The sequence below is a fragment of the Pongo abelii genome, chromosome 8 (assembly GCF_028885655.2).
Source record: "Pongo abelii isolate AG06213 chromosome 8, NHGRI_mPonAbe1-v2.0_pri, whole genome shotgun sequence".
Taxonomy (NCBI): Eukaryota; Metazoa; Chordata; class Mammalia; order Primates; family Hominidae; genus Pongo; species Pongo abelii.
The window spans coordinates 96,434,524-96,457,525 of record NC_071993.2 but is presented as its reverse complement, the minus strand read 5'-3'; the positions used below and the strand labels follow the sequence as shown (position 1 = coordinate 96,457,525).

Below are 23,002 nucleotides of genomic sequence, written 5' to 3'. Positions count from 1 at the left end.
ACACTAACACTAATGATAGCTAATGAGCTAAAAAAAAAAAAAAGTCGCAAAAATAAATCTCATGTTTATGAATTTGTGTTGGGCCGTATTCAAAGCCGTCCTGAGCCGCATGCAGGCTGTGGGCCACGGGCTAGACAAGCTTGATATAAGTCATTTATCCAGTCACAAATAATTACCAAGTGCCTTCTAGGGATAGAGTGATGAACAAGTCATCTGCCTTAAAGATGCTTACAGTGAAGTGGGGTAAGATGGGCAATCAAATAATAACAATGTCATTTTCTAGCACGTACAATGTGCTGAACACTTTACATATGTTAACCTTAAATAATGAGATTTAGAGAATATGATTAAGTATGAAGTTTGAGTGCAAAGCTTGAGGATAGCCACCTGGAAACACTAACGCCAAATGAGCGGGATCAGTGCTCCAAAGTGGAGAAGTTAAGATTTCACTTATACTGGTAGAGATGGAGAAGTTCCAGCAGAATTACATTTTCCATACAAGACCAATGCATATGCCACAGCGATTTGATTGGTTGCAGACTGCTGCATTCCAAGGAAGATTATTACTCTGTGAGGAGAGGCAGTGATCCAAGGGATTAGTATCTCTGGCCCTGCTCGGTCTTCCTAATTATTTACAAGGAAAAAAGGCAAGCCCAGGCATGGTGGCTCATTCCTATAATTCCAATACTTTGGGAGGCCAAGGTGGGAGGATCACTTGAGCCCAGGAGTTGGAGGCTACAGTAAGCTATGACTGTGCCACTGCACTCCAGCCTGGGTGAAGGAGTGAGACCCTGTCACAAAAAAAAAAAAAAAAAAAAGAAAAAAAAAGCAGAAGTTGTAGCTACATAGCCACATTTCTCTCAAGTCTCACAATAAAGTTCCAATAGCTTGAAGTTTGAATTAATTTTACACATGTGTTATGCATTTCATCAGTCTAACAACTCAGTGATGTCCTATTATTCTCAAGTTACAAATGAGGGAAGAGATGCATGGTATAGTTACAAACTGATAAGGAGTCATAAACAGAGTACAAGGAGTAGGAAGAGGGTATGGCAGGGAGACCTAATGTAGCCCTAAGGGTCAGGGAACATTTCTCTAAATATGAGAAGTTAAAGAGGAGATCTAAAGTTGGAGTCTAGTAGACAAAAGAGGTCTTAGAGAAGAGACTTGCAGGCAATGGAAACAGCAGAATGTTGTTTAAGGAATTGAAGGCAGCACTGGGAGCCCCTGATGAGGCAGGAGAGGTAGGGAGGGACCAGATCACCTGGGTTTTTTTCTCTGTCTTTAAATAGCTTAAGGTTAGGGAAGCCAAGAGAGTTGAGATTTAGGGTTTAGTCCCACCTTTGCTCTTAATAACCTCTGCCATCTGTCTGCAGCTCAGTTTCCTGATACGAAAAAAGTGTGCAAGAGTGGATAGACCAGAGTGCTCCAGTGGCCCCCATGGTTCTCAAGCTCTGATTCTAGGTAAGGCTCTGCTGGAAGGAATTGCCAGATGCAAGCCCTAGATGCTGCTGAATGCACTGAAGCCCAGGGGCCCAGCAACCCAGTAGCCAGCCAGCACCTGCCAGACTCTGACTCCTCTGTAGATTAACTGCAAATCATGGAGAATATCACAAAATAAATCACACAATAAATACGGCTGTAAGCATGGTTTGTTCCCCTCTGTCGAAACAAAGGGTGAACTGCTAATCATAACAGCGTAATAAGGAAAACTAGCTTTCTGAGCATTTACTGTGTGCCAGGATTGTACCAGGTACTTTTAGTAGATTTTCTCGCAACAGCCCCATTATGGATAGGAAAGTGAGGCCTCAAGAGATTGCATAACTTTGGGAAGGTATTCACCACCCAAATTAGTCCTGCATACTGAGCATGGACAGTCCCGTTTCCTATTGCCAGAAGTGTTACCTTGAGCAATAACGTTATCTGGGTTTGCTCAGTGGCTGAGTTGGAATTTGAACCCAGTGCTAACTCCAAAGCTCATAGTGCTGGTCACCACGTGATGCCGCCTTCCCTTCTTAGAAGAGGCAACTCCTTACTCTATAAATAACATGACATTGTCTTTTGAAGTCCTTTCTGGGTGAGGAAAGTGCTTTTTATAGCATGGAATTGCTCCTGTTTACTTGGTCTCTTTCAGCACCGATTAATCCTGCCTACAGTTTTGTCCTTCACTGTCCTTACACTGTATTCCTAGGTTTCCTCCCTGCAAAAGACAACTCCATGAGACCACATGGTGTTTGAGTGTGTGTGTGTGCCAGCAAAGAAATTTCACTCCCCTCACTCCCCAAGTCTGCCAACTTTTCTATAAATAATTGTTCTCCTCCCTCCCCTCAGGCCTCTAAGTAGTTTGGTCACTTAACCAAACGCACAGGCACACACGCGCGCGCGCGTAAGCACACACTCACAAAGCGGGGAGGGTAACGTGAATGACCTTGCAAAGGTATCTTGCTCATTGGGGACAGGATTACCAAACCTGAAACCTCTGCAAATATTTGTCTTCCTCCCGTATTCCTCCTGAAGCGGTTCGCTCCTTTCGCTGTCTCTGCCAGACCCATCTCGTTTTCACTCCGCCATACAAAGCCCAACCCGCCCATCTCCTCTGCAAGCCCAGAGAACTTGATTCCCCATGTTGAAACTCGTCGGTGGCGGTGGCGGGCAGGACTGGGCATGCTCAGTGGCGGGGACCAGTCTGGGAGGCGAGGAAGCCGCGTTTGAAGTCGCGCGGCCTGGGGATCGGGGGAAGGCGGGCGGCGGGAGCCCCGGCTGGGGGTGCGCGGGGATCCCCGATTCCGCGCCCGGGGCTGGCGTGCTCCAGGCCGGCGCCGTGGGGCCGGCGCGCAGGGGGCAGGGCGCGGAGGAGGTGGGGGAGTCGGCAGGAGGAGGGGAGGAGCGCCGGGTTCGCCATCCCCAGGCGCCGGCTCTGCGGCTGCTGAATCGGAAGCCGCAGGGAGGATCCGGGGAAATAAAGACGCCGGAGAATGACCTCCAGCGAGGCCGCCTGAGCCGGGGCCTGCGCGCAGCCCCGCCAGCCCCCGGCATGGGCGACCGCGGCGGGCAGCAGGAGCGCTCGGCCCCGCACTCTCCAGGGGCCCTCGTGGGCACCAGCGCAGCCGCTGTGAACGGGCTGCTGCACAACGGCTTCCATCCGCCCCCAGTCCAGCCGCCGCTCGTCTGCAGCCGGGGTCCCGTGGGCGGCAGCGACGCGGCGCCCCAGCGCCTCCCGCTCCTGCCGGAGCTCCAGCCGCAGCCACTGCTCCCTCAGCATGACTCCCCGGCCAAGAAATGCCGGCTGCGGAGGAGGATGGACTCGGGGAGAAAGAACAGGCCGCGTAAGTCCCGCTGGGAGGGGAGCGCGGGCGCAAGGCAGACGACGCGTGCGGGGCCCGGGACTGGGAGCGGCTGGGGCAGGCACCGCAGCACGCCCCGTGCGCCCCCGCGTCTGCGGTCGAGGGACTGCACCGAATGGGTTCCCGGGACTGATTCTTTTCCCAGGAAACATCAAGCACTACAGGTCTTTGCCTGAGCCTGCCCTTTGCTCGCTTCTATCAGTAGAACGAGGATTGGACACGAAGCTTGAGCGGGTCCCTAGGTCAAGGATATATAATAAGCGAACGCTCTGTCCGCCCTTCTAATTGGTGGCTGGGAAAATGCATGTGTGTGAACATTTGCTGGGGTCCAGGAGTGAGGATAAAGTGGGCGGCACACCGAGGGTGCTCTCTCCTTTCTCACCCCTCTCGCTCCTCTGAGCGCGTCCTACTGGGGTTGCCTGCCCTTTGAATCACAGAATAGCCGGCAGCGTCTCGGGTCTATTGGAGAGCGCAAGTCTGGAGGCGTGGAGTTTAACTACCCCCCAAAATCACAGCCTATTAGACGCTGTTTCTTCACAGCCAATGAGAGGGTTTTTGGGGAGGGACACACCCACTGATACCATGTGGGCCGGAACTATGTGGACCAATGAGGATTGGAGGTGGATTTTTTTTTTCAACGAGGGGGCAGGTTGAGTTGAGGGTTTGTAATTGTAATGTACACCGGAGAAAGCCGAAGTGCATTATTTCACAATCTAAAGCTTGTATATATAATGGTAGTTTGTAAAATGTACCTTCCCCACAGGACGTTGTGGGATGTAAATGTGTAGGTCGAGTTTACAGCTGGTTTTTCTTAGCTGAACCTCATTCAACTGGTTACTTCTTTGTGGGTGTCTTTAATGAAGCTTATAAATGGCAAAAAGCAAAGTAAGTACAGTAAATGCTAATAAATGACTGCATTTGAACACTTAACATTTGCATGGAGGTTATGCTGTTCGATATAGGAAAATTGTTAAGTAGGTTTTGGATTTCTGTAAAAGTTTAATGTTTGGCAAATAACACCTTCACTTTTCCCTGTTTCTATGTCTTTTTGACTCAGCTTTTCTATATTGGATTAAGGTTTCTAAGACCTTGGAAAGCACTTTGACATGACTGTGGATGACTCTGGTACTTGTATTTTGTGGATTTGAAATGTTAAGTTTGTAGGTTAAGATTTTGTGTGGAACTTTAAAGCCAAACAGCAGATTTGGCTACGGTTGTAAGGTGTAAGGTTGTAATCTAGCACCTGAATTTTTATTTGCTTTTGTTTTTGATACTTGTTAGAAAATGACTTTCATTAGTATTAATATTTCAAAAGTCAGGACTTAATATTGATTAGCTGTGATTTATAAACCTGTTTCACTTATTTTGAAGCTACACTTCAGTTATTTCTCTGATCTACATTGACAGATTGTACTAGAGTTTGCAATGAAAATAGCTAAAATATAATGAAAGGGAGCTTCTAGCTTAATCTTCTATGTTTAATTGAGGATATAACACCTCTTGAAATAACTTCTAAGGAATTGAAAATACACCCTCTAAGAATATCTTGAAGACAGAGAAAAACTAACCTGAGCCTTAACTTGTGCTTGCAAACCCACAGAAAATATTTTAAAATACAAGAAAGTGTAACTATCTGCCTGTGTGCTTTGTGTCAGAAATTAAAGTGGTTTATATTTCTTACAAAATAAAAATCCTAGTTGTTTTAAGTTTCATGACCACGATTGTTACTTATAATTTTTAAAAAATGGTTCGTCAAAATTGGATTTACATTATTTACCATGTTTTCTTCTCTCAGATTTGAACAACCATTTCTGAAATAAATTTTACATGTTCCTAGGAGTCACATCTGGCCTTTTCACTACCAAAATTTCTTAGTTAAAAATGGCTTAACTTAATATCTTTGTGCCTTGCCTATTGACATTCACATATCTTTATAAAAAGAATATTGTCCAATCAGTTGATATTTAGTTACTCTAGGAGGAATTAGGTACTCTAAGAGGAACATTTAGGTACTCTGTGAGTATTTACATACTCTAAGCTTATTCCTGTTTGCTGATGACTGACAGATTTTACAGGAACAATTTTTGCAAAGAGTAGTTGTGTGCTTTAAATGCAAACTTTAGTGTGTGCCGGTGGCGAAGCATCAACCTAGACAAGTAATTATTTCCTCCTGGTCAGTTACAACAATTTGGCCTCTGTCCCAACAAGATGTGTGTTAAGATAGCCAGTGTTAACACTTGTAAATGCACCTGGAATGCGTGTGTGGATAGGTGTGTTTCTATTTTGTAGTATTGTAGGTAAAGGACAATACACATTAAAATACTTCATGTTTGAAAATGATGGATGGAATAAAACAGATCAGTATTTTTAGATTATTCAACAAATTTTAATCTGACCTCTCAGTGCCGAGACTATTCACCGTCCTGCAATCTAAAAGTCAGACCAGTGGCAGGTTAATTTTGCTAAACCAGGAAAGGAGAAATGTTGTCCACTCTTCTCATCTAAAGTGCCATCACCTCACTCTACTTTTTCTTGGAAGGCTTTTCTTAGACTATCTACTTAATATCAGGTTTCCTTAGGTACTTTACCCACCTCTGCTACTTAGCAGCAGTGTGATCTTAACCAAGTTACCAGGTCACATCTTGAACTGCTGGAGCTAGGCTAGGTGATCTCCAAGTGCTGTTTCCTGTACCTTCAGAAGTCTATGACACTTCAGAGCTGACAGTTCTTCCTACTAGATGACGCTAGTTATCTGCTCTGCCACTGACTTAACATTTAATTATGAACGGACTTATTTCCCTTGTGCTGATTTTTTTTTAATTTATTTAATTTAATTTATTTATTTATTTTTTTTTTTGAGACGGATTCTCGCTCTGTCGCCCAGGCTGGAGTGCAGTGGCACGATCTTGGCTCACTGCAAGCTCCGCCTCTCGGCTTCACGCCATTCTCCTGCCTCAGCCTCCCAAGTAGCTGGGACTATAGGCATCCACCACCACGCCCAGCTAATTTTTTGTATTTTTAGTAGAGACAGGGTTTCACCGTGTTAGCCAAGATGGTCTCCATCTCCTGACCTTGTGATCTGCCCACTTCGGCCTCCCAAAGTGCTGGGATTACAGACGTGAGCCACCGCACCTGGCCCCCTTGTGCTGATTTTATCACGTGTGTTATATGTGTTACTTGTCTCCCCAATTAAATTGAATGTCTGATTATAGACGATACATTTTTTTCTCATATGCCTTGCACCTTGGGTACAAGAATATATGACTCATGTCACAGAAAAAAGGGTACAAGTAACCCCATCACCACCTCATTAAGGAAGCCATCTCCACCTCCACAACAGACTTTGATAAAAGTCCTTCAGTGGAGTTTCTTTGAGGTATATCAGTAGGGAGATTCCTTTGGTCTGCTCCTTGGCATGCTGATTCTTTGAAGGACTCTTAAGTAGCACCTCATAGGGTCACCTCATTTAACAAATATTTTGAAACTAATGATAGTTCTGAGGTGCTGTGAATGCTAATGTGTTGTAAATGGTGTGCTCATTCAACGGCTTGAATCCCAGCTGGATGATCTTAGCCAGTTACTTTACCTGTATGTTTCAGTTTCATATCAATAAAATGGCGATAATCTTACTACCTTGTGGGGTTGATGTGAGGATTAAATGAGATAATATATATAAAGAATCCTGTTTGGCACATAGCACTTATTCATAAATGGCAGCTGTCATCATCACTGTCACACTAAACTTTGTCCACCATTAATCCATAGGACAAGGCAATTGAGCTGGCACATACAACCTCAGGCTGACTTTCTTCATTTTAGAAAAATACAAGCCAGATGCAGTGGTTCATCCCTATAATCCCAGTACTTTGAGAGGCCAAGGGAGGAGGATCTCTTGAGCCCAGAGGTTCAAGACCAGACTGGACAACATAGGGAGACCCCATCTCTACAAAAACTAAAAGTAAAAAAGTTTAGCTGAGCATGATGGTATGTGCCTGTGGTAGCAGCCACCCAGGAGGCTGAGGCAGGAGGCTTGCTTGAGCTCCCAAGGTAGAGGCTACAGTGAGCCATGATTGTGCCACTGCATTCCAGCCTGGGACACAGAGCAAGACCCTGTCTCTAAACAAATAAACAAACAAATACAGGCTTAGAATAAGAAAGACCAAAGAGTTGTATTTGATCAGCTGTAATGCTACTCCTATCCCACAATTCTTTTTTTCTTTTCCTTTTTTTCCTTCCTTTCTCTTTTTTTTTTTTTTTTTTGGCCTTTTTTCCCCCTGAATATAGCTAAAAATATTGGATAGCACAAAAAATGTAGGAAGAAAGGAGGAAAAAGTACTTGTGATCCCACCACTTAGAGAAAACAACTGTTTAAAATGTGCCATATTCTAATGCTAATTTTGGATCATACTAAGATAAGATGATAACTTTTTTATTAAAAATTTTATTATAAGCATTTTCTTATGGCATCTAAACATCATCCTTCATGGTTGTATTATATTTCCGATATTCCATTATATAGATATTCCAAAATTTATTTAACCTATCTCTTGCAGCTTTAGGCTACACACAGGGTCTTTATATCACAAAGCACATACACACAAACACAAACTTTGAATCACTAATTCAAACATTGTAGTCTTGATTAGAACTTGGAGTATTTTGCTGTATTAGAAAGCAGAAGTATGGCAGCAACAACTTTTTACATAACTCTTTTTCCCTAAAGTTATTTTCAATAATACTGGTGAATATATACTTTTTAGAGGAGGAACAGAAATGACACAAAGTGGTATATAGATGTTGTCTGGAAAGCCTGGATATTTTAGACACCAAGGACACTGTTTTAGAAAAGCCATAACACTAGTGGAGAGAGGAGAAGAATGCAAAGGAAATAATTGAGTCACTGAACACTACACTGCAGAAAGCCAAACATGTGAGTATCATCTGAAGGGCTCAAGGACATGTGCTACCTTATGTGTGGCAACAGGCAGGAATAATGAGTAGATGCATGCAGTCAGCCTTCTGGTCGGAGGTTCTGACTTCTCAGATCATCCAGATAGCAGAAAATGAGTGAGAGTTCATTATGCACGTAGCATACTGGTGGGTACAGACTGAAAAACCCCAAATCTGTTACCAGTTTTAGCCATCATTGTGAAAGTATAAGGCTTTAATTTCCTAAATATTGGGATGTTTAGCTTTGGCACTTGGACTTTACATTACCCTTGAATCGGGCTAATTAGAAAAACCAGTATAAAAAAGATAAATAAGGAAAATTGTCTGGTTGTATCTCCATAGAGTATTGATGCATACAGTATTTTTAACAATTAATTTTAACTGATCAATACTTCTAGATGGATAAGAGACATTGCAAGTTCAAAAACAAAACACTAAAAGGGAAAGCAGGAGCACACTCTAGTATTGCTACCTTCTAGAGTGTGGTCAAATTCCCAAGTTTGTCAATTAGCTATGAATTGTACAATACACATTTGAATTGATGATTAATAATTTAAGGCCCAAGTGTCCAGTGTCCAACTGGTTAAGGATCAGGATTCTATTAAACATACAAACACTGCTTTTCCTCCAAAAGACCAGTAAGTGAATTTCAACATTAATATAATACAAGGCATATTTTATTTGGCATGGTGACCAAAGACAGAAACAGTGTTGTTGATTCTTGATATGTGAAACATTTAACAAGTGACTAAAACAAAACCTTTCATGGTTTTGGAGACAGAATAAGTAGGGGAAACAAAGGAGTATTGGTTTTAACTGACAGGCTGTTTTGTGTGTGTGTTTTAATATTTTGTGTGTGTATATGTTAAGTATGAACTAATTATCATGAAAATTAATCAGGACTTGACTTCTAATATATTTAATTACATATGCTTTAGGTTTAATAGGTAAGCCAGTATTCATCTTGGGACCTTGGGATGACAAGTATTTAGTGTATCCACTGTGGCATACAGAATTTCTAAGTAGACCTTTTCTCTAGATAGTGCAACTGTCAAGCTTGGTATCTCTTTACTTAATTTATGACACCTTTTAAATGCCTAGAGTTGTTGGGTAATTGTGTGTGTGTGTGTGTGTGTGTGTGTATTCTCTCCTTGGGAGTATATTTGAGAGTAGTAGATGATTCAAAGGGGCAAAGAAGTATTATTTAAAGAGAATTACATCAAAATAATGACCTGAACCTCTAACAGATTTCTCTGTTGTTAGGAAAGAAGGTGGAAAAAGTCATGACAGTAGCTTCAATTTACCCAGTAATGAAAGTAGCTATCATTGAGTGACATCTCTGTGTCCATTGTTCTGTATGTGCTTTTACAAAAGCATGCAGTTACCACTCCTACTCTCTATTTTAAAGATGGGCAAAGAGAGGCTCAAAGAAGTAAAGCAACCTGTCCAAAGACCTGTTATCAGTGAATGACAGGGCCAAAATTGTAACCCAAGTCTGTCTTCCCTGCCAACTGGCTTTGTTTTCTATCACAATAAGCCTATTATTTATGTTGAGAAAAGGAAGTGTGTTCTGTAAAACTTTTGGAAAAGATAGGTGCATGTAATCTGTACACCTTTGGCAAAATGCTCATCCATGTGTCTGTGGAGGTAACAGTAGCCAACATTGAGGAGCACTTACTATGTGCTAGGCACTAAGTTAGACACATGGATTCTCTCATCAAATACTCCCAGCAGCCTGTGAGATAGGTGCTGTCATTCTCTTCCTTTTACAAATGAGGAAACTGAGGGCTCAGGACTAAGGGTAAAACTATTTGAGTTAAGATTTTGACTCTGCTGGGCAGGGCCCTAGTGGGTTCCATGAAGCAAGTGTGGGTAGGGTTCTGTGGTGTAAAGAGCTTTGTTGCTACCAGGCCTGGATTCAGGTCCTCATTTCCTACTTACTAGCAATGAAGCCTTAGGTGAGATTCTTAACTTCCTCAAGGCTCACTGTTTAATAGAGATAATAGTGGCCATCTTATCAGTTGTAGTAAGAACCAAATGTGGAAAATGTTTATCAAGTATAGTACCATGCCTGGACCCTAGTACATGCATAGTAAAAGATATCTTACTATTTACCATGGTTTGAATGTTTCCCCCAGAACCCATGTGTTGGAAATGTAATCTCTAATGCAACAGTGTTAGAAGGTGGGGCTTAATGGGGGATGTTTAGGTCCTGAGGGCTCCACCCTCATGTATGGGTTAATGCCAGTTGTAAAAGGACTTGAGGCTGCAAGTTCAATCTCTTGCCCTTTCTCAAGCATGCTCTTTTGCCTTTCTGCCATGGGATGATGCAGCAAGAAGGCCCTCACCAGATGCAGTCCCTCGATCTTGGACTTCTCAGCCTCCAGAACTGTAAGCCAAATAAATTTCTGTTCATTATTAATTACCCAGTCACAGGTATTCTATTATAGCAACACAAACTGGACAAAGACAGAAAACTGGTACTGAGAAATGGGGCTGTTGCTATAACAAATACCTGAAAATGTGAAAGCGGTTTTGGAACTGGGTAACAGGTAGAGGCTGGAAGAATGTGGGGAAGCAGGCTATGAAAAGCCTATGTTGCTATGAACAGAGCTTTAAATGTGGTTCTGGTGAAGGCTGAGAAGAAGAGGAGAGCTGTAGTAAAAGTCTAAATCTGCTTAGAGATTACTTATGTGATGGTGATGAGAATGTTGGTAGAAATAAGAACAATAAAGGCAATTCTGATGAGATCTCAGGTGGAAAAGAGGAATAAGGTATTGGAAACTAGAGTAAAGACCAGCCTTGTTATGAAGTGGCAAGGAATTTGGCTGAATTGTGTCTATACCCTAGGCTTTATGGAAGGCAGAATGCAAGAGCAATAAACTACGATATTTGATGGAAGAAATTTCTAAGCAAAATATTAACTGCATACAGGAAAATAAGAGAGAAATGACTTAAAGATAAAATTTATAATTAAAAAGGAAACAGAATTTAGGGATTTGAAGTATTCTCATCCTGGCCATGTGGTAGAGAATGAAAGAACATTTTCAGGAGAGAAGATCAAGGGTGTGGGCAAGCAACCAGTTGATAAGGAGATCAGTAGGGATAGAAGGAATCCAGAGGCTGTTCATTAGGACAATGGAAGAATGACTCTGAAGGCATTTTGGAAATTACAGGTGCTGTCCCTCCCATCACAGGCACAGGGTGCCATGACCTCGGAGAAGGAAATACAGTCATACCCCACATATAGACCTTTTCACCAAGGAAGGAGCACATATACAAAGGTAGTCCTATAAGATTATAACGGAACTGAAAAATTCTTATTGCCCAGTGGTATCATAACCATTGAACATCATAACTCAATGTGTTGCTCTTCTCTTTTTGATGATGATGGTATAAACCTACTGGCTGCTAGTCATATAAAAATATAGCACATACAATTATGTATAATACATAATACCTTCTAGTGGGACAAGATGTGGGCGTGGAAGACAGTGATATTGATGACCCTGACTTTGTGTAGACCTAGGTTAATGTAGACGTAGGTTAATGTGTGTGTTTGTGTCTTTGTTTTTAACACATAAGTTTAAAAAGTAAAAAAAAAAATTAAAAAATTTTAAAAATAGAAAAAAGCTTGTAGAATGAGAATATAAAGAAAATATTTTTGTACAACTATACAATGTGTTTGTGTTTTAAGCCAAGTGTTATCACAAGAGTCAAAAAATTTTAAAAATTAGAAAGTTTATGAAGTAAAAATGTTATAGTAAGCTAAGTATAATTGATTACTGAAGAAATAAATTTCTTTTTATAAATTTAGAGTAGCCTAAGTGAACAATGTTTGTAAAGTCTACAGTGTGTACAGTGATGTCCTAGGCCTTCACATTTACTCACCACTCACTCACCCAGAGCAACTGTTAGTCCTGGAAGCTCTTGTATGTGCCCTATACAGGTATGCCACGTTTTGTCTTTTAGACTGTATTTTTACTGTACCTTTTCTATGTTTAGGTATGTTTAGATACACAAATACTAACTGTTGTTACACTTGCCTGTAGTACTAAGCACAGTAACATGCTGTACAGGTTTACAGCTTAGGAACAATAGAGTTTACCATATAGCCTAGGTCTGTAGTAGGCTATACCATCTATGGTTGTGTAAGTACACTCTATGCTGTTTGCACAACGACAAAATTGCCTAATGACACTTCTTTTCTCTGAAAATATCCCTGTCATTAAGTGACGTATGACTGTATATCAAAAGAGAGAACTGGTGTGCCCTCTGGATCTTGGAGTTCACTTCTCAGGGCTGCCTGAAGTCTCTGCTCTCCGCATTTCAGTACAGTGCTTCTTGCTCACCCCACCTGTGGCTCATGGGTGCTCAGGTGGGCTGGGCGCGGTGGCTCACGCCTGTAATCCCAGCACTTTGGGAGGCTGAGGCTGGTGGATCACAAGGTCAGGAGATCGAGACCATCCTGGCTAACACAGTGGAACCCCGTCTCTACTAAAAACACAAAAAAATTAGCCGGACGTGGTGGCGGGCGCCTGTAATCCCAGCTACTCGGGAGGCTAAGGCAGGAGAATGGCATGAACCCAGGAGGCGGAGCTTGCAGTGAGCCGAGATCGCACCACTGCACTCTAGCCTGGGCGACAGAGAGAGACTCCGTCTCAAAAAAAAAAAAAAAAGGGTTCTCTGGTGTGGCTCAGGCCACAGCTTTGGAATGTGCAAGCAGCAAATCTTGGTGGCATCCATGTGGTGTTAAGTCTACAGACATGCGGAGTACACGACTTATGGAGGCAGGCCGGGTGCAGTGGCTCACGCCTGTAATCCCAGCACTTTGGGAGGCCAAGGCAGGTGGATCACGAGGTCAGGAGATCGAGACCATCCTGGCTAACACGGTGAAACACCGTCTCTACTAAAAATACAAAAAATTAGCCGGGCGTGGTGGCATGCCCTGTAGTCCCAGCTACTCGGGAGGCTAAGGCAGCAGAATTGCTTGAACCCACGAGTTGGAGGTTGTAGTGAGCCAAGATTGCACCACTGCACTCCAGCCTGGGTGACAGAGTACGACTCCATCTCAAAAAATAATAATAATAATAATAACTGTGGAGGCATGGCTTTCTCCAGCTAGATTCCAAAGGATGTCATAGACAGCCTCATGGCCCAGGCAGACACGTGTTGCAAGGGTGGACCCACCCAGAGAGCCCTTACTAGGGCAGTGTGCAGCATAACTCTGGGGCAGGAGCGACCGCAGAGAGTCTCCTAGAGCAATGCCTAGTAAAGCCTAAGGAGTGGGCTCATACCAACACCCCAGAACTCTAGACCTACCAGCATGAAATACCAGCCAGGAGAGCCACAGGCACCTGACACCAACCTGTGACAGCTGCTGCATGGGTAGCACCAAGCAAAGCTGTAGGGGTAGGCCTGCCTACCTGAGGCCTTGGGGGCCCAACTGCTGCTCCATTGTTCCCAGATGGTAGGATGTGGAGTCAAGGAAGATTACTCTGGAGCCTTAAGATTTAGTGTTGTTTGCCCTATTGGGTTTTGGATTGACTTAAGACTATCCCTTTCTTCTTGCCTATTTGTGTCTTTTGGAATGGAAATGTCTATCCTGTGCCTATTCCACCATTGTATTTTGGAAGTAAGTAACTTGTTTGATTTCACAGGCTTACAGCTAGAGGGAAGTGTGCCTCAAGATGAATCCTGCCTTGAATCTCATCCGTATCTGATTCAGATGAGACTCTGTACATTGAACTTCTGAGCTGATGCTGGAAAGTTATGACTTTTGTGGCTATTGCATGAAATGAATGTGTCTTTTATGTGAGAAGAACATGAATTTGGGGAGCCAGGGTGGAATGCTGTGGTTTAAATGTGTCCCCTAGAAAGCATATATTGAAAATCCCCGGTGTAACAGTGTTGGGAGATGAGGCCTAATGGGAGGCATTTAGGTCATGAGGGCACCATCCCCATGAATGATTAATGCCATTATAAAAGGGTTTGAGGCTGCGAGTTCACTCTCTTGATCTCTTGTGCACGCATGCTCTTTTGCCCTTTTACGCTTCTATCATGGGATGATGCAGCAGGAAGGTCCTTGCCATATCCAGCCCCCCAATCTTGGCCTTACTAGCCTCTAGAATTGTGAGCCAGATAAATTTCTGTTCATTACAAATTACCCGGTCTCAAGTGTTCTGTTATAGCAGCACAAAATGGACTAAGACACTATTAATACCAGTCTTATTTATATTAATAGAGGACATTTTATCTCTCTCTCTCTCTATATATATATATATATTTGCTAAATGATCAACCATGTAGACATTTAATATTAATATCATTGCTGTTATTTAATTACAGAGGCTTCCAAGACTCTGAAATACCAGGATTTCCACAAACTCATCTTGCCCTGACTGGGAATCTTTCGGAGATTGGATTTCAGAGTATTCCCCAACCTGATCGGATATCACCTCCTCAATGGAAGCTTCCCTAATACCCTCTGATGTTTCTAGAAGCAGGACACATGGCTTGTGTCATAAGTCTTGACCTGATTATCATAGATTGCCTCACCAAGTTTAGCATACCCTGTCTGAGAGTGATGCTGGCAAATTAGTGAATAAGAGGACTGTGGAATTTGTTTGATTGCTAATCTTGTGTCAGGACATGGTTATTTTTAAAAAGGAAGTGTCCTCTTTTGATCTTAACTGTTTGATATCTCAGTCCTTGAGTGAGGCGGTTATATGCAAAGGAGATAAGAAGGATGAGAGAAGTGAGTACTTTTCCTTTATAAAAGCCACATGAATTGAACAAGACTTCAGAATTCAGAAGAGCTACATCAAGTTCTTGGGTCATTTTTTTAACCCATTCTCCAAGAATTGAAAAAATGTCCTTGCAAATATGTGCAAGACTCTGGAATCTTCCTCTGGCAGATGATGAATGAGATGAATATTTCCAGGTGCTTGCCTTCAGCACCAGCACATGCACATTCTAGTACTCTTGGCCTTGATCTTACACTGAATCTGAGGCTGCAAGGACTTTAGATAGAGGCTCAGGACAGACTGGACCTGTATGAACCTCTGTGAGTTGTAGCTAGCCTGGGCAGCCGGTTACTTGGATCCCTCTGGGGCTTCTGGACAAACAAGTCTTTTATACCCAAGGTAGATGGTCAGGGGCGACCAGAGATAGGAATAGATTCGTTGACTTCAAGCTTAACATGAGTTAGCAGTATGGTGAGGCTTCCAGCAAAATGTAAGCACTCAATAAATGTTAGCTATCATTATTGTGGTGGTGTTAGATGTTCTTCCTTATACTAACTCAAAATCTGTCTCGCTGTAACTTCTACCCCATGGTCCTTGACAATTCAGTATATCTAATTCATCTTCTACATAACAGCTCATGAGGTATTTAAAGATAGCTGTGTTATCTTGACTCTTTTTTTGGGTTCTCATCTTTGAAGAACTAAGACCAATACTCTTGCCTGCCAGAGTCTACCCACGTGACCCAGTGCAGGTTGTATTGGGTTGCTGACAAGTGTTTAAGCAAGATTGGAGGATGACTTTTTGGGGTAGTCATAAAGCAGATCAAGTAAGTATTGACCTGGGTGGCCTTGAACTCTGAGATTTAATGATTCCCATTAAACCTACAGGGACTAACCAGTTTTTCATTTCTTTGGGCTAGGCACTGTGCTAGACTCTGCATGTGATATTTGGTTTCATGTGACTTTAAGCTAGAGTGTAACCTGAAGCCAGCTGTGTGGCTTGATTTCTTCACTCAGATGCTGTAATAGCTCCAGAAATCACTAAACCCTGTGTATGAGTCAGTACCTGAACATTAGTGGAAACTGTTTACTATTCATACTCTCCCAACTACCTATGTTTGATTTAAAAAAAAAATTAAAGGGCTGTTAATGTTTTTAGGGTGTTCCATACTAGGAAGTTAGTGTACATTTGACTAAGGAGATAATCAGATCTTGTTACCTTTCATGGAAGGTCTTATCCTTTTTTGTGGAAGGTTTTTACTTTGAGAAAGGGTCCCAAAGTGATTTACTCTTTGGGGTGACCACGTAATATTTCATTAACACTTTTGAAGAGTGGTAGGGGTACCATTAATTATGCTAGGACCACAGATATAAACTGGGATTATCCTAGCAAACCAGGCATCTCAGCATTGTGCTAAAGCCAGCTTATACAGGCTATGGGTGTTGTTTATACACATGACTTCCGAACTCTGCGTTTCAATATCCTTATGCTGATAACTTGAAACTGGCCATCATGGATATATATATACACCATGGAAACTGGCAAACACTGAAAATCAGGGCTTTATTTTCAGAGAACCAGTTGTTAAACATTTACCAGTATGCAATGACTGGGACACAGTTCACAGAAGAAGCTCAGAGAAAAGTCCCAGCGGGTATCAGTAATACCAATTGAATTATTGATGCATTTGAGGTAGAGAAGGGGAGTAAAGGTCAACATGTCCTTTGCTAAGTAGGACAATGTCTGAAGATGAGAAGTTTGATGAGGGAGGCTTATTCTCAGGAAAGAAAGTATTCTACAAATACTTCAGGGGTCACTATGGTTGGTATGAGAGTAGAATTTCTTTGGAATCACATCATTATTTTCCTCCCTTCCTCCCTCCTAAATTCCTACTGTAAATGTAGTTGGGCTTAGCGCTGGATTACCCAGCAGGTAGACCAAGCAGGTGTTAACAATTCCATCAGTGCTAGCAGAAGAAAATAATACATGTGCTTTTGTGTGTATGGATATGTAGACATGCATGCACTTAAGTATTAATCATGGGAAAATTATAAATTTGGACTTATTTCATAATTCATTATTGTTTTTTAATGACTTCAGTTATTTTGAGTTATTTGTTCATTGTGGATTGGGGAACACCAATTTTTTTTTTCTTAAATAGATATAAACCTGGCCCCAGTTGAGGCTTGTACCTTTCTAGGGTGATTTATAATTTATTTATTGCTGCTGAAATGTCAGGGTGGAGTTGCCAGAATGTTTTCATTACATGTTTATGGTTAGGGTAAGTAGACTGAGGTTTGTCCCAGCTAAAGGGAAAATAGTTTGATATATTTGGTTCCATAAGCAGGATCTGTGTGGCAAAAAAGGGACTTCCCCAATTCAGATTCATGTGGTTTTTATTCCAAAAGTCACTGTGCTCCACTTGTCCTCTTATTGTCCTGAGTGAGCATTTTGGAAAGTGTTGGGATTTTAACAACTTTTTCTGTATTTTAAACATTATACAAAACTAGAGAATATAGCATAATGAACTGCCAAGTACTTATCACTCAGCTTCTATAATTATCAAATCATGTCCAATTTTATAATATTGAAGCAGACCTCAGAAATCATATGTTTAGTATTAAATGTTTTTGTCTTTATTTCCAAAAGAAAAGAACCCTTTTTTCAAAAAAAAAGCACACACACACAATCTGTTATTTGCTTTAAAAGTTAGCAGTGTATTATATCCAGTTGAGACTATTGTGTTTTATGATGCACAATTAGATAAATTCAGCTATCTAACCACAATTAAAATTGTTACATCTCATTTGTAGGTGGATAATTGAAAACCTGATTTGTGTTGCCCCTGGAGAATCCTTTCATTTGCCCATACCTGTTATTGCTTGTTTATGATTAATTTTTTACCATTTCTTCATGGTCTGAGATTTGAAACCTCATTCTTAGAATGAAATACTCCTGTGCCAAAAAGCTGCTTTGGAATCACCCAGTATCACTGGACTAAGAGTGATTAGTATCTCCTACATAATTTTTGTCTCGAAATGTAGATTAAGAACTAAAAACAGTATTAAAAGAATTCCACCCCTCTCCTTTCCTCTGAAGCCATTTGGATGGTGCCAGTGGGAGCAGGCAAGCTAGCTCTCCTGAAGACAATTAGGATGTAGGACTGGCCTCAGGCCTAGGAATCTGGAGTTGCTGGATTCAGGATTGAACCAAGGGTTTAAAGAAGGGGTATTGCTAAAATTTGCAGTTTCAGGCAATCTTTAGACCTAGGACTCTGTATTTTAATTTAGCCACAAGAGGAAAGAAAAAGATCCCGAATCACTATCACTCAATTTATTAACATTCCTGGGATCAAACTAGTTAAACATCAGTGAATTTGTCTGTGTAAACTGCCAGAACTGGTTTACTTTTGTCAGCTTTATGAAAATGTGCTTCAGATTCATTTTATACATCGTTGCCTTCTTTGACAAGGGAGTCTCATTTAACATATTCTAATAATTTAGAGACATCATTAATATCAACTTTTATACTGGGTTGTAATACAGGAAAGTCTTAGGTAATGGTGTACGAGCATTTGGGTTTGTTCATTCATGGATATGTGTTGTGCAACAGCTATATACAGCATGTAAAAAAAAAAGAAATTTTGTTTAGAGATGCAGTTTTGCTGTGTTCCTCAGGCTAATCTCCAACTCTTGGGCTCAAGCAAACCTCCTGCCTCAGCTTCCTGACTAGTTGAGACTACAGGGATGTGCCAGCCTATCCAGCTTGGGTGTAACTTTTAGTGGGTCCAAATGTTTAATTCAAAAATCTTAAATTTTTTTTTAACTATTTAAAAGCTATAATTTAAAAAGCACATTAGAGGCCGGGCGCAGCGGCTCACGCCTGTAATCCCAGCACTTTGGAAGGCCGAGGAGGGAGGATCACGAGGTCAGAAGATCGAGACCATCCTGGCTAACACAGTGAAACTCAGTCTTTACTAAAAATACAAAAAATTAGCCAGGCGAGGTGACGGGCGCCTGTAGTCCCAGCTACTCGGGAGGCTGAGGCAGGAGAAAGGTGTGAACCCGGGAGGCAGAGCTTGCAGTACACCAAGATCGCGCCACTGCACTCCAGCCTGGGTGACAGAGCGAGACTCCATCTCAAAAAAAAAAAACCCAGCACGTTAGAGATCACCTAATGTTTGAGCGAGTTCTCTGAGCCTCGATTTTGTAATCTGTAAAATGGGAATAATAATAGTGCTAACTTCATTGGGTTATGAGAACTGAATTAAATAATGCATGGAAAGCTGCCAGCACAGTGCCTGACACATAGTATGTCCTAAATGTTAACTGATATAATGTTGCTGCTGCTGCTGCTGGATTAACTCATTTTTCACAGTCATTGGAATAAACTTCTTCTGCATTCTTATAAATAAACTATTTATTGGCAAGTTTGTAGCTCTGAAGTCTTAAAGTTTGGCTGGTATATATCTGTCCACATCAGATTGCATAAGCTAATATACCACTTCGGCACACGTGTACCAGACTCAGTTACATTTTAGTCAAGGCTTAGACATATTTTCTTGGCAAACCCTCTCACCCTGGCTTAGGTCAGTTACATAACAAGTAAATGGGTAACCTGTCAAGTCCTGGTAGTGCTGTCTTAGAGTTTTAGCACTAATTAAAAGGTTTGGATGTTTTTTGTTTGATTTTTATATGTGTTGCAAGCAAAGTGAAGAGTTGTTAGATATTTTTAGTATTCAGCAAGAAGCTGAAACATTTTCAGTAAATCTTTTCAAACTACTGAATCAGTTTTGATTCAAGAAATCCCTGAGTTTGCAAGGGAAGCTGTTCAAAAGAACAGTTATGATTTGCAGCTGCTCTCTCTGAATCAAACTTTTCTTCAAATTGTGTAATCCAAATAAAGTACAGAAATAAATGGGTGAAGTTCGTGAAACTGCAGCTATCATCTGTAAGGGACAGTTTCCAGCCTTTATGTTGAACAAGCATCACTGTTCTCATTAATTAACTTTACATTAGATGTGATGTGATTTGTAAAATGAGACAGTGCAAATAAGATGTCACTTTTATCTCTTTCATATCTGGGATTCAGAATTAAGATGGAACTTTTAAAAGTTCCAATGCTAAAGAATTTGAAAAAATCTCACTCTTCATGGTATGGAAGAACACTATGCCCCCAAACTAAATGATCCCAGGTGAATAAAATATTTTGGATGTTCATATTTATATTTTATAAAGTTTTAATCCCTTTTCTCAGTCAGATATTATATCTAGCTGTGCCTTTGATAAAAATTATTATAGTAAAAAAAAAATTCACTTGTAACTACAATGCCTGTCACTTCTATCTACAATGCCTATAACCTCAGGGGATGCCAGTGATAACCCCAAAGGCAGCTGAGCACTGGAAGGAAGCAAACACTTCTGAGCAATCAAAATCAGTGTTTGGAAGTAGATAAAGTCAGAGGTGCTCATGCATCTTACACTTGAGAGTACTTCCTGTGATCTCCCTCAGAATTGATGTACTCTTCTTTTTTAATTTTATTTTTTAAATTGACAAATAATAACTGTACATGCAGTTTTAACAGACTTGCTTTCCTGGTTTCTCTGCATTCAGACACAGCAGGTTCTGGATAGATATATTGCAGTAACACTGACAGCAGTGAGAATTTAACAGCTTTAGCCCAAAAGCAAGACATAGAAAACTATAATAGAGACAAAAGAAGATTCAAACCATAGCAGCCTGGGAAGCGCGAGTTTACATGATTCCTGAGGACATCAATGTACAGTGAGCACAATAATTGATTCTTGTTTGACCATGAATCATCAAGAAGACCTCAAATTTCATTCAGTCTGTTTTGTTTAAGAATATGGAGAAGTGGGTTGTGCATTTTAGAAAGATTATCTTCAAGAACTGGTATAATTGGCATTTATGTTTTAAAAATGTATCTTGAAATGAGAAAATTAAGATATAATTCACATACACCATGTATTTCATCCATTTAGAGTATGCAATTCTATGGTTTTTAGTGTATTCATAGAGTTGTACAACTAAAGATAAATTAACTTTAGAATATTTTATCCCCTCCCAGAAAATTATTAGCAGTCGCTCCTCTTTTTCCCCAACAATCCCCAACCCGAGGCAACTAATCTATTTTCTGTCTCTAGAGTTTTGCTTATTCTGGACATTTCAAATGAATGAAATCATATCATACGTGATCTTTTCTGATTGGCGGCTTTACTTAGCATAGTATTTTCAGGATTCATCCATGTTGTAGTATATATCAGTATTTTGTCCCTTTTTGTTGCCAGATAATATTTTATTGGGTGGATTTATCACATTATTTATCCATGTTCATCAGTTGATTAACATTTGGGTTGTTTCTACTTTTTGGCTATTGTGAATAATGCAGCTATAAACATTCATGTAAGGTTTTTGTGTGGACATGAGTTTTCACTTCTCTTGGGTATATACACCTAGTACTAGAATTGCTAGATCATATAGTAACTCTTTGTTTAACCTCTTGCAGAACTGCCAGTTTTCCAAAGTGACTGTACTATTTAGCATTTCCACTAGTGGTGTGAGGTTTCCTATTTCTCCACTTCCTCATAATACTTGTTTTCAATTTTTTAAAACTTATAACCATCTTAGTGGGTTTTAAGTCGTATCTCTTTGTGGTTTTAATGTGCATTTCCCTAATAGCCAATGATGTTGAGCATCTTTTCATTTGCCTGTTGTGGGCCAGAGCTCTTATATCCTCCAACACTAATATCTTATTATTTTAAACCTTGTGTAAGTTTTAGTCTCATACCTAGTGAAATTATAAGTTTCTTTGATGGCTAGGGAATGTCAGACTTGACTTTGTGATAGTTACTATGCTTAGGAGGGTGCCCTACATACAGCTACCATTAGTAAATATTAAAGGATTGTTTTAATTAAGTCATGTCTGATTTTAGGACAATGTGGATTTCACTCACAGCAGAGTTTTCACTCCTTCCCAGACTGCTCTTAATTAATGACCAGTTTTTGTGTACTAGAATTTAAGTGCCAAGGGGGCTGGCTCATTGCCACATCCTGACTCTGTTTAGCAGAGTGCCTCACACTGTCTAGGAACAAAATAAATACCTGTTCGATCAGTGAATGAATAAGCCTATACGATTTTCCCTCAGTATCCATTGTATTGGTTCCAGGACCCCCATGGGTACCAAAATCCTCAGATGCCCAAGTCCCCTGTATAAAATGGCATAGTATTTACATGTAATCTATGCATATCATCCCATATACTTTAAATCATCTCTAGATGATTTAATACCTAATACAATGCCTACACATCACTTTATTCACATGGATTCTTTATAGCACCAGCACGTGGCAAATTTAAGTTTTTGCTTTTAGGAACTTTGTGGAATTTTTTTTTTTTCAAGTATTTTCAGTCTGCAGTTGGTTGAATCCGTGATTGGAGCCACAGATATGAAGGAGTGACTGTAGTTGGTCTCAGATTATTTAAAGCAAGTGTTTATTTCAGCTTGCGTTGCCATGTGAGCAGTTGGCATACCTTTCCTCAGTCCTCTGCCCCCCAGCTCAACTTCAAAGATTTGCCAGACTTTCATAGTTAAGAAATAAATGAACAAGGCCCATTTCTGGTAGACCTGTTGTTATGCCTGGTTATGCCACCCAGCAATGCTGTTCTCCTTGAAGCCTCTTTAATTAACCACGCTCTGATTAAATTGTCAGTAGTATCCCTAGAGTATGCAAGCATGCTCTGGTGACTTGTCAAGACAGAAAGCTAAACCTCTTGGTGGTTTAAATGGGGATTTGTTTAAGCAGGTAATAAGATTACCATCTTGAGCCTTAGTGCTGGGCATTAGAAGGTTGAAGGAGCCATTCCTGGGTGGATGCTGTGCTCAGCTCTGGTTGCTGAAATGATAACATTGGAGACAGCCACACAGATGCATGGTGGTCATG

At 41.0% G+C, this 23,002-nt stretch overlaps 1 protein-coding gene across 2 annotated transcripts in view; it reads left to right on the top strand.

Annotated features, from left to right (window-relative positions):
* The first annotated feature begins 2,470 nt into the window (after positions 1-2,470).
* The window catches only part of PANK1 (pantothenate kinase 1), a 64,191-nt gene continuing 43,659 nt past the window's right edge, over positions 2,471-23,002 (top strand). The window contains 1 exon segment of one of the 2 annotated variants that reach the window (NM_001372235.1): positions 2,471-3,326. In NM_001372235.1, the coding sequence (NP_001359164.1) occupies positions 2,624-3,326 (703 nt within the window). In that variant the 5' untranslated portion in view covers positions 2,471-2,623. 2 annotated transcript variants of the gene reach the window in all.